The sequence below is a fragment of the Girardinichthys multiradiatus genome, chromosome 11, assembly GCF_021462225.1.
Source record: "Girardinichthys multiradiatus isolate DD_20200921_A chromosome 11, DD_fGirMul_XY1, whole genome shotgun sequence".
Taxonomy (NCBI): Eukaryota; Metazoa; Chordata; class Actinopteri; order Cyprinodontiformes; family Goodeidae; genus Girardinichthys; species Girardinichthys multiradiatus.
Window position 1 is genome coordinate 10,931,690 of NC_061804.1, and position 13,872 is coordinate 10,945,561.

At 39.9% G+C, this 13,872-nt stretch overlaps 1 protein-coding gene across 1 annotated transcript in view; it reads left to right on the top strand.

Moving 5' to 3' along the window:
- The first annotated feature begins 3,795 nt into the window (after positions 1 to 3,795).
- The window catches only part of cadm1a (cell adhesion molecule 1a), a 598,640-nt gene continuing 588,563 nt past the window's right edge, over positions 3,796 to 13,872 (top strand). The window contains exon 1 of the mRNA XM_047378234.1: positions 3,796 to 3,943. Within this exon, the coding sequence (XP_047234190.1) occupies positions 3,871 to 3,943 (73 nt within the window). The 5' untranslated portion in view covers positions 3,796 to 3,870. The remainder of the gene's footprint in view (positions 3,944 to 13,872) is intronic.

Genomic DNA, 13,872 nt, shown 5'->3' on the forward strand with positions numbered 1-13,872 from the left:
AAGAACAGATAAACTCTGAGCCAGTTTTCAAGATTAGAGTCTGAAAGAGAGCACATATAATTAGTTACAGTAAAGCTCAGTCAATCGCCATGTCGGACGATTCCCCTCTCCAGAAAGGTGTCACAGGTAGACACAGGGCCAGGTGTAGCTTCTAGGAAGAGAAAAGAGAGAACAAGGTTAAAAGCTGAAATAACAGCAAATAATGCAAAATTGGAGAGTAGTGTGAGAATGTAGCGAAGAGGGTGAAAGTGGTCATTATGTCCTCCAGGAGCCTAAGTCTATAGCAGCATAACTACAGAGATAGTTTCAGTTCAAATTATTTAGTTAAATGGCGCTTATTTACAACAATGTCGTCTCAAGGAACCCCACAAAGGGTCCCACTGATGGTCATTGTTATACTAAAAACCACAAGGATTGGGATACCTCTCTCTGTCAGACTGATTATAACCATTGGAAAAGAGAAGGGGTCATACAGGTAGCAGAAATGGAGGGTGTGTTTGCACCTCAACCATAACTGAGCCGGTTTAGGCTAAACCTGACTCCCCCTTACTCCAACCAACAGGGAGGGAGGAAGGCTCCCTCCCTGATAACCTAAGCCACTCTAACTATAAGCTTTATCAAAAAGGAAAGTTTTAAGCCTAGCCTTAAAAGTAGACAGGGTGTCTTCCTCACGGACCAAAACCGGGAGCTGGTTCCACAGGAGCCTCCCATTCTACTTCTAGAGACTCTAGGAACCACCATTAGAGAACGAAGTGCTCTGTTAGGAACATATAGAACAATCAGATCTCTGATGTATGATGGAGCTAGATCATTAAGGGCTTTATATGTGAGGAGGAGAATTTTAAATTCTATTCTGGATTTAACAGGGAGCCAATGAAGAGATGCTAAAATAGGAGAAATATGACCTCTCTTTTTAATTTTCATCAGAACTCTTGCTGCAGCATTTTGAATCAGCTGAAGGCTTTTAACTGCATTTTGTGGACATCCTGATAGTAACGAATTACAATAGTCCAGCCTTGAAGTAACAAATGCATGGACTAGTTTTTCAGCGTCACTCCTGGACAGAATATTTCTAATTTTGGCAATGTTCCGGAGGTGAAAGAAGGAAATCCTAGAAACCTGTTTAATATGGGATTTAAATGACATGTCCTGGTCAAAAATAACACCAAGGTTTTTTACTTTATTACCGGAGGTCAATTTCATGCCATCCAGGTTAAGTGATTGACTAAGCAGTTTCTTTTTTAAAGACTCCGGTCCAAAGACGACAACTTCTGTCTTGTCTGAATTTAGAAGCAGAAAATTTAAAGTCATCCAAGTTTTTATATCTTCAAGACATGCTTGTAGATTAGTTATCTGCTTTACGAGAAGGCTGGAAACTGACTGGTTTCATTGGTGAAACGTTTAAATAATTCATGCTGCCAAACCAGAGCAGGGACAGTAAAATACTAAATGTGATCTTTTTCAGTTTCTGACTACTGATTTCTTTTTTCTCCACATGATCTGACGAGCAGATGTTGCCATTAATTACAAAAATGGTATTTAATATTTTTGAAGTATGATTACAAAGCCAGGATGTTCATTTGATAAATACATTTGTTTTATGTAGTTAAATATTTAAATGGACAGACCAAACTTCCATAAAGAGAAGTGATTCCACATTTGTCTTTCATTAACATTTGACAGTTTTTACTCTTGTAACATAAAAATAAACTACATAGAGAAAAATACTGAAGCTGGAAAATCACCCTTTCCACACTTTGCAGTTTGGCCTTCAATTACATGTCACTTTACAATGGTTTAAAATGTTTCCTGACCTAATGGAAAACTGTACCTTCAGTCCTGCCCTGCTGCATTACGGACCAAGAACATCTGATAACTTTTTTCTAATCTGATTAGTGCAAACCAGACCAATCACAGAAGCACTTCATTTCTCACAGCACACTAACAGGAATCTCAAATGTTACACTTCTTTGCATCTGTCTTCAAAGTCAAAATTTAGGTATGGGAATGACATCTTGCCTAATTTAAAGTCATTTCCAAATCTAGTTTTTCTCCAAGTTCTTCTCTTTTTACAGGAAGAAGAAAGGACAAAATTATCTCATTTAGCTCCAGCATTAAACTGCTCCCAGCTTTTTAATTAGTCGCTGCCCACTTCCATCCCGGGATGAAAATCAGCTCTTTTCCATGCCCGGTGAATTATTCCTGCCAACATGCAGGTGCATCTCAATAAATAGGAATATCATCAAATACATCATTTATTTTAGAAATTTATTTCAATTAGCGAAACTTATATTTTATATAAAGTAGTCTTGTGAAAAGGTGTTGGGTCCCATTCTTCTGTTTTTACTTTTATGTTACATTTAAAGTTTCAGATCATCAAACAAATGTTAATATCTAACAAAGATAACCTGAGAAACTACAAAAAAATGTAAATCATTATTTCATTTATAGAATAAATAAACATATCCAAGCCAACCTGGCCCTGTGTTGAAAAGTAATCACCCCTAAACCTAACAGCTGCTTGTACCACCCCTCGTGACAACAGCTGCCAAGTGTTTCATGATCATTGGCAGTATGTGTTTTAGGTCTCTGTGGAGAAATTTTGACCCACTTTCCTTTGCAGAATTGATTTAATTCAGCCACACTGGAGGGTTTTCCAGCATGAATGACATTTTTACAGTCATACCAGAGAAACTCCTTTAATTCCATCAATTACAGCAGGTCGGCCAGGTCCTGAAGCAGAAAAGCAGCCCCAGGCATCACACTACAACCACCATGTTTGACTATCAGTGATGTGCTTTTTCTGAAATGCTGTGCTAGTTTTACCCCAGATGTAACACGTCACACATTTTCAAAAATATCCACCTTTTTTTTGTCAGTGCAAAGAATATTTCCCTAAACATTTTGGGATCATCAAGGTGGTTTTGTTGTTAAATGTGAGGAGGGCCTAGGTGTTCTTTTGGGTCAGCAGTGGTTCTTAAATGAAGCAAGTGAGTCCTGCAAAGCATTAAATGTTGCTCTGGGTTCTTCTGTGACCTCCTGGAGGAGCTGTTAATGCTTTCTTTGAGTAATTATGGTAGACCGGACACTTCTGGAAGGGTTCTCCACTGTTCCATGTTTGGATAATGGTTCTAACTGCTGTTCTCTGGAATCCCAAAGCTTTGGAAATGATTTTGTAACTATTTCCAGTCTGATAGATGGCAATGACTTTGTTTAACATCTGATCCTGAACTTCTTTAGATCCGGGCATGATGAGCTTCTTTTTAAGATATTTAGGCTATTTCAGCCTATTTCAAGTGATTTTTTTATTCTACAGGTGTGACAGTAAAAGCCTGGTTCTTCCTAGTAAAACTGAATTGAAAAATAACCACAGTTATCTCAGGATTTAACTGGCTCTATGTTATATTTAACATAGAGCCAGGTTGGCTTGAATAGCTTTTTCCTTTAATAAATGAAATCATTATTTGAAAGGTGCCTTTTGTGTCTGCTCGGGTTAGATTTGTCTGATATCAACTGTTTGGTGATCTGAGACATGTAAGTGTGCAAATGAGTTTCACATTTTGGATGAACGTTTCTATAATATCCTAATTTACTGAGGTGAACCTGCATGACAAAACGCCATGGTTTTCCATAATGATGGAATGCTAAGACTTACTCGACCTGCCGCAAAGCCTCAAATAAAAACATTTTTCCTCAGATTGGTTGCAAAACGTTATATAAGCGCGTCCGTGACAAGTAGCTCTGTGTATCCCTGCTGGGAATAAGTGGATGCGTGGAAGCTAGAACCTCCCTCCTTGTCTGCATCTCATTAAGCGAGTCCCGCTGTAGGTGAAGCTGCGTCTCTCTGCCATTCTGAAGCAGGTGTCCAACATGGCGAACGCTCGCAGCGGCTCTCTGGCGACTATTCTCTTTCTCTTCGTGTTTCCAGCGGCTCTTCACGAAGGTAGGACTTTTTCCGCTTATGTGTGAACGGAGGACGCCCTTTGTTCTCGCATTTCCGCGGATGTAGATGCGGAGGAGTGTCATTGAGCAGTTTATTTGTGAGCCGTTTCGCGGCGGAGCTGTTTGGATGCGGCTGAGATGTTGTTCACCAAGTAGGAAAACATCTCCGTAAAGTTAAAGCGCTGCGCAGAACAGTGCAGGTTTTGGTGTTTTTGGCGTTGTAGAGGCGCTGCCCGGCCGGTACATCACTTTGGACCGCTCAGCATTTGGCTGGAGGCTAAACCGCTTTTTTTTCTCCCACCGCCGTTGGCAGCTGCTTGAAGAAAATAGTGTTGGGAAACTAAAACACATTGTCTGTGTGAAATCGCGTTGAGAAGAAAAGGAGTCGCTTGTACGTCCTCCATGGTCGCATTGCTGCTGTTTGTGTCCCGGAGGCTACTTTGTTGCATGTTCAGGACGGACAGTCCTGTAAATCAGAGAGCAGCAGTGCGCGGAAAGTCCTCTCTATGCTGCAGCTTCGGCGGCTCAGATCAAACTCCATACATAACTTTGTTCATTTAACTTGTATTAACAGAGTCAGGAATTCTGGCAGGTCTTATGTTTGCACAGTCTGTCATAATCACAGTGCACATGTCTTGATTAATTCGGCGCAAAGACGTCGCACTAATCTGCGTGTGTTTAGTGATTAATCTAATCGTTTTTAGATGTAATATTCAGTTGGCGCCAGGTCAATTCCGCTATTCATTAAGTACCTGTGTATTTTAGATTTTATAAAGATATTTATAGTTTATAAAAATACAGGAATCACTCGCGTAGTTTAATTTAATTACATCTTTTCTAAAAAAGTTATACTCTATTGCTCCCTGGTTTTATGTATCTCTGGTTGATTCCAGTTTGGGTTAGTTGACCTCAAGAATGCAAAAAAAAAAAAACAACAATGAAAGACCACCTTCATGTAGATATTTACCGGAGTCCTACAACCAGATTTATTTGCAGAAACTATGAATAGATGATATAATCGGTGCTTTACAAAGCCAGTACGAAACACCCCCTGGCATTTCGTAAAAGAGAGAGATATGCACGAATACAAAGGTACGAAAACAAGACGGGGCGAATTTGGGTTTATTGTACTGACTGTGACTCGTCTATTGACTGTATTCTAAAAGGCATTTTCACAGACCCATTCCATATGTTGGACAGGCTTTCTAGGAGTTAATAAAATGAGTCCTTGCCGGGTTTGTTTTAGTTGTTTTCATTCTACCGGAGCTGGATTAGAGAAAACATCCAAGCTTCTCTCGGCTGTTGTAATCTGAGTTAGACGGTTTCAAGGAGCGGATTGGCTCCAGATAAAGATGCTCAGGGTGAAGGCATCATTTCATCCGCTTTTATTTGGCTGCTGGTGTTGTGAGCAGCGTGCGTGAGTGTGAGCTCTGCACGCCACCTTAGTTTAATTACTGAGGTGGTGTTACGCGCTGTAGTTTGACTAAGTGCTGAGTTTTCTTCCAGTTGATGATGTTCTGGATTTCAACAGTCAGTCAATGCAGGCAGTAAATCATCAGCAGCTGAATGTGCTCAGTGCTGGGGCTGTTCTTCATGAGAACACAGCTGCGATTCTTTGCTTGGGTTCCAGCCTCTCGTTGTGAGAATGACAGGGGAGGCAGATGTCGACGTTTGTCACATTGTGGATTATCCGCCAGACTTAATCCAGTTTTATCCACTGAAATGGGAAATGGACGCATGTTTCCCTTGTTCTCTTCTCCTTGCAGCACAGAGTAACCGAGCATCTGATCTTTGGACAACACGCACTGCTGCTTTACCTTCATGGTAATGGCTCCACTGATTTTACACAGAACTAAAGGCACACTGGCACAGAGCATATCAATTATTCACCTCCAGCTGCATACTCTAAGATCACACTGTGCAGATGCATTTATCGGCTGATTTTCTTTTTCCTTCACTACTACTAAGATGTTGAAGCTGGGTTAATAATTCCCACTTCCCACCAACATACAGGTCCTTCTCAAAAAATTAGCATACTGTGATAAAGTTCATTATTTTCTATAATGTCATGATGAAAATTTAATATTCATATATTTTAGATTCATTGCACATTAACTGAAATATTTCAGATCTTTTATTGTCGTAATACGGATGATTTTGGCATACAGCTCATGAAAACCCAAAATTCCTATCTCACAAAATTAGCATATTTCATCCGACCAATAAAAGAAAAGTGTTTTTAATACAAAAAACGTCAACCTTCAAATAATCATGTACAGTTATGCACTCAATACTTGGTCGGGAATCCTTTTGCAGAAATGACTGCTTCAATGCTGCGTGGCATGGAGGCAATCAGCCTGTGGCACTGCTGAGGTCTTATGGAGGCCCAGGATGCTTCGATAGCGGCCTTTAGCTCATCCAGAGTGTTGGGTCTTGAGTCTCTCAACGTTCTCTTCACAATATCCCACAGATTCTCTATGGGGTTCAGGTCAGGAGAGTTGGCAGGCCAATTGAGCACAGTGATACCATGGTCAGTAAACCATTTACCAGTGGTTTTGGCACTGTGAGCAGGTGCCAGGTCGTGCTGAAAAATGAAATCTTCATCTCCATAAAGCTTTTCAGCAGATGGAAGCATGAAGTGCTCCAAAATCTCCTGATAGCTAGCTGCATTGACCCTGCCCTTGATAAAACACAGTGGACCAACACCAGCAGCTGACACGGCACCCCAGACCATCACTGACTGTGGGTACTTGACACTGGACTTCTGGCATTTTGGCATTTCCTTCTCCCCAGTCTTCCTCCAGACTCTGGCACCTTGATTTCCGAATGACATGCAGAATTTGCTTTCATCCGAAAAAAGTACTTTGGACCACTGAGCAACAGTCCAGTGCTGCTTCTCTGTAGCCCAGGTCAGGCGCTTCTGCTGCTGTTTCTGGTTCAAAAGTGGCTTGACCTGGGGAATGCGGCACCTGTAGCCCATTTCCTGCACACGCCTGTGCACGGTGGCTCTGGATGTTTCTACTCCAGACTCAGTCCACTGCTTCCGCAGGTACCCCAAGGTCTGGAATCGGCCCTTCTCCACAATCTTCCTCAGGGTCCGGTCACCTCTTCTCGTTGTGCAGCGTTTTCTGCCACACTTTTTCCTTCCCACAGACTTCCCACTGAGGTGCCTTGATACAGCACTCTGGAAACAGCCTATTTGTTCAGAAATTTCTTTCTGTGTCTTACCCTCTTGCTTGAGGGTGTCAATAGTGGCCTTCTGGACAGCAGTCAGGTCGGCAGTCTTACCCATGATTGGGGTTTTGAGTGATGAACCAGGCTGGGAGTTTTAAAGGCCTCAGGAATCTTTTGCAGGTGTTTAGAGTTAACTCGTTGATTCAGATGATTAGGTTCATAGCTCGTTTAGAGACCCTTTTAATGATATGCTAATTTTGTGAGATAGGAATTTTGGGTTTTCATGACCTGTATGCCAAAATCATCCGTATTAAGACAATAAAAGACCTGAAATATTTCAGTTAGTGTGCAATGAATCTAAAATATATGAATGTAAAATTTTCATCATGACATTATGGAAAATAATGAACTTCATCACAATATGCTAATTTTTTGAGAAGGACCTGTATATCGGAATGTCATTCCTGTCCGTGCACCTAATTTGGAACTAGGTTGTGCACCCCTCCCACCATGCCACCCCAAAAAATACAATTTTAGTTGCAAACTAGAGGTCAGTGGGTGCGGCATAATGAGCCAGAAGATTTTTCATAAAAAGAGATGACTACAGTGGCTCTCAGAAGTGTGGACATCCCTGTTAAAATTTACTCCAAAACCTTTTTCCATTTTTAACGTGACACATCCTGAACACAGTGAAAAAGAAATGGTTATTAAAAGAATATATAAAAAAATACAAAGATGCAATAACCTGGTTGCATAACTGCACAGCCCTGAACTAAAGTTTTGATGAACCAAGTTTTGATTCAGTTTCATCTTTCAGTCATTTTAAGTTAACAACTGCCATCAGTTGTAGATGATTTGATTGCCTGTCGAAAATTCAGTCGGATATTTGCCTATTCGCTTCCTCTAGGTACAGCCATAGTTAACAGACCAGGGAGAAAAAAAAATCTCATTGTACAAATGTATCAGTCAGAAAAGGGTGCATGAAATTCCACCTTTAATGTAAATGAGACGTTTGGCACCAATAAAGCGCAACACATAACCAAAGGAACACCATTCTGATGGAGGTTCTTGTCAAGATGAATGAATTTCTTAATACCGGTCCGTTTCACCCAAACGCTATAGGGATTTATTTATTCAGTATGACTGTGAGCCCAAGCATGCATCCAAATCAATAAAATAATGACTTGATGAGGGGAAAATTGATGTACAGAACTAAATCGGACCGAAGATCTTTGGGTTCACCTGAAAATTGCTGTGGAGAAGAGATGTCCTCACAATCTAATAGATGTGGAGAACTTGAGTAGGGCAGGGTAGGCTAATATTGCACAGTTAAGATGTTGGATGCTGAGTCCAAAACGGGTGCACATTATTGCAGCCTTTTTTTTATGGACCTTTTGTTGTTTCATTCTTTATCCCACAAGCAGATTACTTTTCCTATTTAAATATGAAAGGTTAAATGTCACATTTTATGCAAAAATCTATTTTGAACTCATTTATTGCTTTTTTCCTGACAAAATCTTAAATTTTACACAGTCATTTGTTTGTGGTTGTTTTTATAGTGATTCTAGTTAAATTTTTATTAAATGGGGGTTAAAAATAAACATCAGATCAGGATTGTAGCATCTTAGGTGAGAAGACATGTTTTAGCTTTGTAGCCTCTTAACATTTTGTGAATTACTACACCTAATTTTAGCAAAATTGATTTAGCTAAAATAATGTATTTAATAAAGCCCTCATGAAGCGTTTCGGCAAAATCAAAGAGTACTTAATACACTTTTTATTGAAGAGTTTTGAACCTCTGTGTTTTTGGTGATGCAGATATACTTCACTACTGTATACTTTCTATGGGACAGGAAAGGCTTTGTCCTGAAGAGACTCAGTAGGCAACAGTAGGTCCATTTGTAACTCTGTCCAAAAAAGAGACATCAAGACAGAAACCTTGTCAGGATTTCTTTCAATGTAAAATAAGCTAATGACAACAATAGCTGTGTCAATGACCATGTAAGGAACGAGACTGCCAATCACAGCAGCACTGAGTCAGGAATACTCTGTGAGAAAGAAAAACCAAGAGGTTAAATGGCAGCAATAGCTTTTTCAATAATTCTGTCCAGGGAAGAGGAATGGATAAACAGTGGAGCACTCCACCAGGACTACTGCAGTGATTACACAAAGGTTCATCTCATATTCATCAAATTACACAATACAAATGAAAGGTATTGAGATAAAATGCTCACTCTTGAGCCTTACTTTGGGCACAGCCAATAAAAAGAACACACATACGGATTTTTCTGTTCTTGCATGTCTTGGGTTAAAAATACCCAAATTGCATTCACATTTAGCTTCCACATTGCATTAAACTTTAACTAGGCTTTCACTTTCTTCTCTAATTTCCCTATTCTCATGAATTATGAATTCATATATTCCTTTCAAGTGTTATCTGACTCTAAAACAAACCATGGAACAAATATAGATTCTAATCCAGCACCTTTTTTCGTTTTAAATGTGTATATATTGCTGGAAGTGAAAGGTAGGCAATTTAATCTTTCTGCAAAGCCATATATGAGTATTAAGTTCAGTTGTGCTGCAGATTATCGGCTTAGATGGTGCTTTACAGGTGCTGAGTAATGCTAACACAGCATACTCTGACCATTAGCTTATTCAGACTTGAAACACGAGTGGCAATCTACCAATTATCAGAACAAGCATAAACCGTGTCATGTTTTGTAGACTTTCAGGCATGTTATAGGTGTCTGTGGAGGAATATTATCTGCTGACCCGATGATGACCCTAATATCAGGTTTTACACACTGCTTTCTGTTTGATCTCAGATAGTTGTTAGGTTTGGATAAGAGCATTAGTTCTGCCTTGTGTGTAGATGCAATCTTTGTCAGATAATCCAACATGTCTTGTGTTAATGGATGCTGAGAGAATGCTTGTTTACAACTTGCATGTTGTCTGATGGTCCTCAGAACAACGGCTAACGATGGAAAACAGATCCCTCTGGAGCATTTCACGTTTGGTCTTAATCCGACTGTTTTAAGTCGGCATTGTTGTCACACCTTTTCTCTGACATACAACCCACTGTACATCTAAACAAATTGATTAATTTGGAGCGTAAAGCCTTGATTAATGCGTGGCTGACAGCTTGATTTATACTGAGTATGTTTCTGCTTTCTGGCCTGCTTTCTTATTTTTTATTTACCGCTACATTACCGCTGACATATAAACTGAGGCTGAATGATCTGTCAGCTTCACATTCCTTAATGTGGTGATTGATTGATTATCCTTAACTGGAAACACACGTCAGGAATGATATAATGGTCCTCTCAGTCAGAGAAAAGCTCGTGATCAAGTGTGCACTGTTGGGATCCTGGGAAGTTCAGCAGATGTTTGAGAGAAAGCTCCATTCATTGGTTTTCTTTGTGCTACCTGCCTCTCCAACCCTTTCTGGCTTTGTGCTTTTCCAGTTTAGGTCTTTCTTTACCTGACTTTTACAGGTATGAATGGGATCGTCCTATCACAGGATGTTTTGCATCAGGTGACATTTCATGCCTTCATTTACCAATTATTGAAATCCATTGTCTATACTCAACTCTTAGTCTACTGTAAGGGATGTAGTTATAAGACTCCAATAAATGAGATGTAGCAGCTGGAGGTGGCTGGTTGTTATTTTGGTTTGGTCAGTGGTCAGGTCCTCTTAGAAGTTATTGGACTGCACTACCGGACCTTTAGGGCTGTGCTACGTCAGGAAAACTTGGAATTGGGAAACTGTTGCTGGATATTGCAAATAAATGGACTGGTAAATGGACTGAACTTATATAGCGCTTTTCCAGTCATACAGACCGCTCAAAGCGCTTTACACTAGAGCCACATTCACCCAATTGCACTCACTAATGCTCACACATTCATACACCGATACGCAGATCGGTAGGCAACTTGAGGTTAAGTGCCTTGCCCAGGGGCACATTGACCTATGGCAGGAGGAAGCTGGAATCAAACCCACAACCTTCTGATTGCAAGACGACTACTCTTCCTACTGAGCCACAGTCGCCCACAGACTAGCCCAGCAGTCCTTTGTGATTGCCGCATTGCAAACATTAATATTGTAATGATGGTTGTAATTTGATACGCCTTTACATTTCTGAGTTGTCATTGATTGGCCAGACTAGTTTCGTTCAGCGGGTCATTTGTTGATACTCAGCAATATTCATAGTCTGTGTTCCTACATAGTCTGGAAAGCCAGTAATTTGCTTTCGTTTTCTTAGGTATTGAAATACGGAAATTAGGCACAGAAAATGTTAATTTGTCCAGTTTCTGAGTTTTATTCCTTTTGCTATTATCTAAAAAGAGTAACATTTATTATTTAAATAAAATCTTAAATTTTAAATTTCCTGCATCACATTTTAACTTGATTTTTGAGTTACTGGCTAAGAATTTTTATAGATAAATACAAACCATTCAAAAATTATTAAAAGACCAGGCCCAATTTAAACTGGGCCAGGTTTAGATGCTAATCCCAGTATTTCAGCTCCACTGATTTAAAGAATCTGTTTTTATTCTTGGATAATTAAATCCAGATTTCACTGACTGAGTTGTATAAATTAAACAGATTTAAGTGCTGAAAAAATGCCAGAAGAACCTCCCCTTTACAACAGTGTCCAATCAGAAGCGATTTTAGCGTTCTGTTGTCCCTGATTTACAAGTAAAAGAAAACGAATTAAAGCAGGCATGTTTTTTTACTTAATGTCTGGAATGTTAAACTGCTGAGGGATTTTGTTTTTTGTTTGTATCTGGGTCGGGACTAAGTATAGAAGTTAAAATAAATTGTATGAAACTTTGCAAAGAGAGAGAAAATTAAGAAAATAAAATTAGAAACATAAAGTTATATCATACTCCGAAGTTTATGATATGTTATGTCACTCGAAGCCAAGGTGATTTTACACACTACAAATATAAGGAGTTTAGGTATGTTTCCAGACCTTGGTAACTATGGAAAAAAAATTTAGTATTTCATCACTTGATTCTGTCAGTGGTTCCTTCATTCTCTCCAGTCTATGGCTTTTGCAGGTTCCATATTTAAAGTCTGACATTTGTGGAAAAATTTTGCCATAACTTCACAGCAAACTTCAGCATTCATGCTTTAGGAATTGGCTAAAAAGGATGGAGTACTCAGACGGATATTTAAATCTGGAAAAGACATAAAATGAAACCTGTTCAAACTACTTATTGGATTTGTCCTTTATGCTTCTCAAGCCTCTTTAAAGCGGTAATAAATGTATAATGTCTCTTTGGGTGAGCTGCTTTACTGCTACATTACCAAGTTCTGAGGAACTGAGGCTTGAGCCAATGTAGTGAGGTTCAGATCACAATCGGCACTCTCCTTATCTCCCTAACTGTTAGTAAAGATTGGTTTTTACTGTGGTGTTGGGCTCCACTGTGCAGATCAGGCTGCAGAGCTTTATTGGAGTTTTGTTGGAATCCAAAAACAGTTTCCCAGATTTTACTGCTTGGACAGAAACAATCAGCCCAATAGTTTTCTGTCTTTTCAATTACAAAAAAACCTTGACTTTGAAATTGTTTTTTGTATTATCACCACAATCTGGCAGAAAACAGTAAGCGCTTCTGAAAGAAGGTATCAGCATTGGATGAATCATCCAGCCTGGTTTTGGCTCAGAGACGAGCTGCCAGGACCCCCCACAATGATGGAAACAGGTGTGGAAATGGACGTGCTCTCCCTCTGAACCCCTGCAGCAGTGTCTCCTGCTGTAATGAAGAACAATGGCTCTATTCCTGAAGGGGTGACAGGTGGGGGTTGGACCCAAGTGACCCACGTCGTCCTCCTCCCGCTCTTGCCCCTGTCAGTCTGCGAGCGACTGTGCTGGCAGGCCAACAAATGACGGCTGGGTTGCATCTGGTCTCTCTGCACTTAGTGTAATCAAAGGGAGAAAAAAAGGTTTATGGCCGACTTGTTAGTGAGCCGCCAACTGATGGGATGTCAAGTAAGCACCCTTCAATTCTAAATCTCTTGAGGGATTGGAGGAGGAAGCAGGGCGTGGGCAGCAATCTGCCACACTGACAGCAACGTACAGGTCAAGGTGCTGCGTTGTACAATGAAACAACCTGACCATGAAGCCAGGAACATGACTCGAATTGGACTGATTATTCACTATTTATGCATGTATGCCCAAAAGGTGAACACAAATTCTATTCACTTCTAAAGAGTTGTTTTGTTGAGGCCTCCAGCGAGCATATAACAAGTGCAGATAAGTAATAAAGAAAACTGCAGGGCTGTGGTTTGTTCAGTCATAGATAAAAGGTAACACATAGAATATACACTGCATTTTTCCTTGTTATGTAATAACCATCTTTACTTGGTGCATATACATGAATTTCCTGACTGAGCTTCTGGGGCTGTTTATTTTCTGCTAAGAAGCTGCATTACAACTTGTAGATGTGGAATTAAAAACAGGCAGGTCTTTGGAGCTTAACCTACGTTGGAGACTAAACGTAAAGACAGGCCAGGCGCTAATTATGTGGGTTTTTTTAAATTGTTTTTTTCTGTCAACGTCTTTTAAATTCTAGCTTAGCTTTTTAGATTCAGTTTTTTCTTCTGGCTGAGGCTTCTCTTTGAAGAATTGGATGCCGTATTCAGTATATTGTGAGAGGTGATGGTTCCCCCTCCTGTAATGAGATTTGTATTAAAGAAGTCGACCTTCGTTGGTGTAATTAGAGAAATGTATTAATGTTTGACTTATT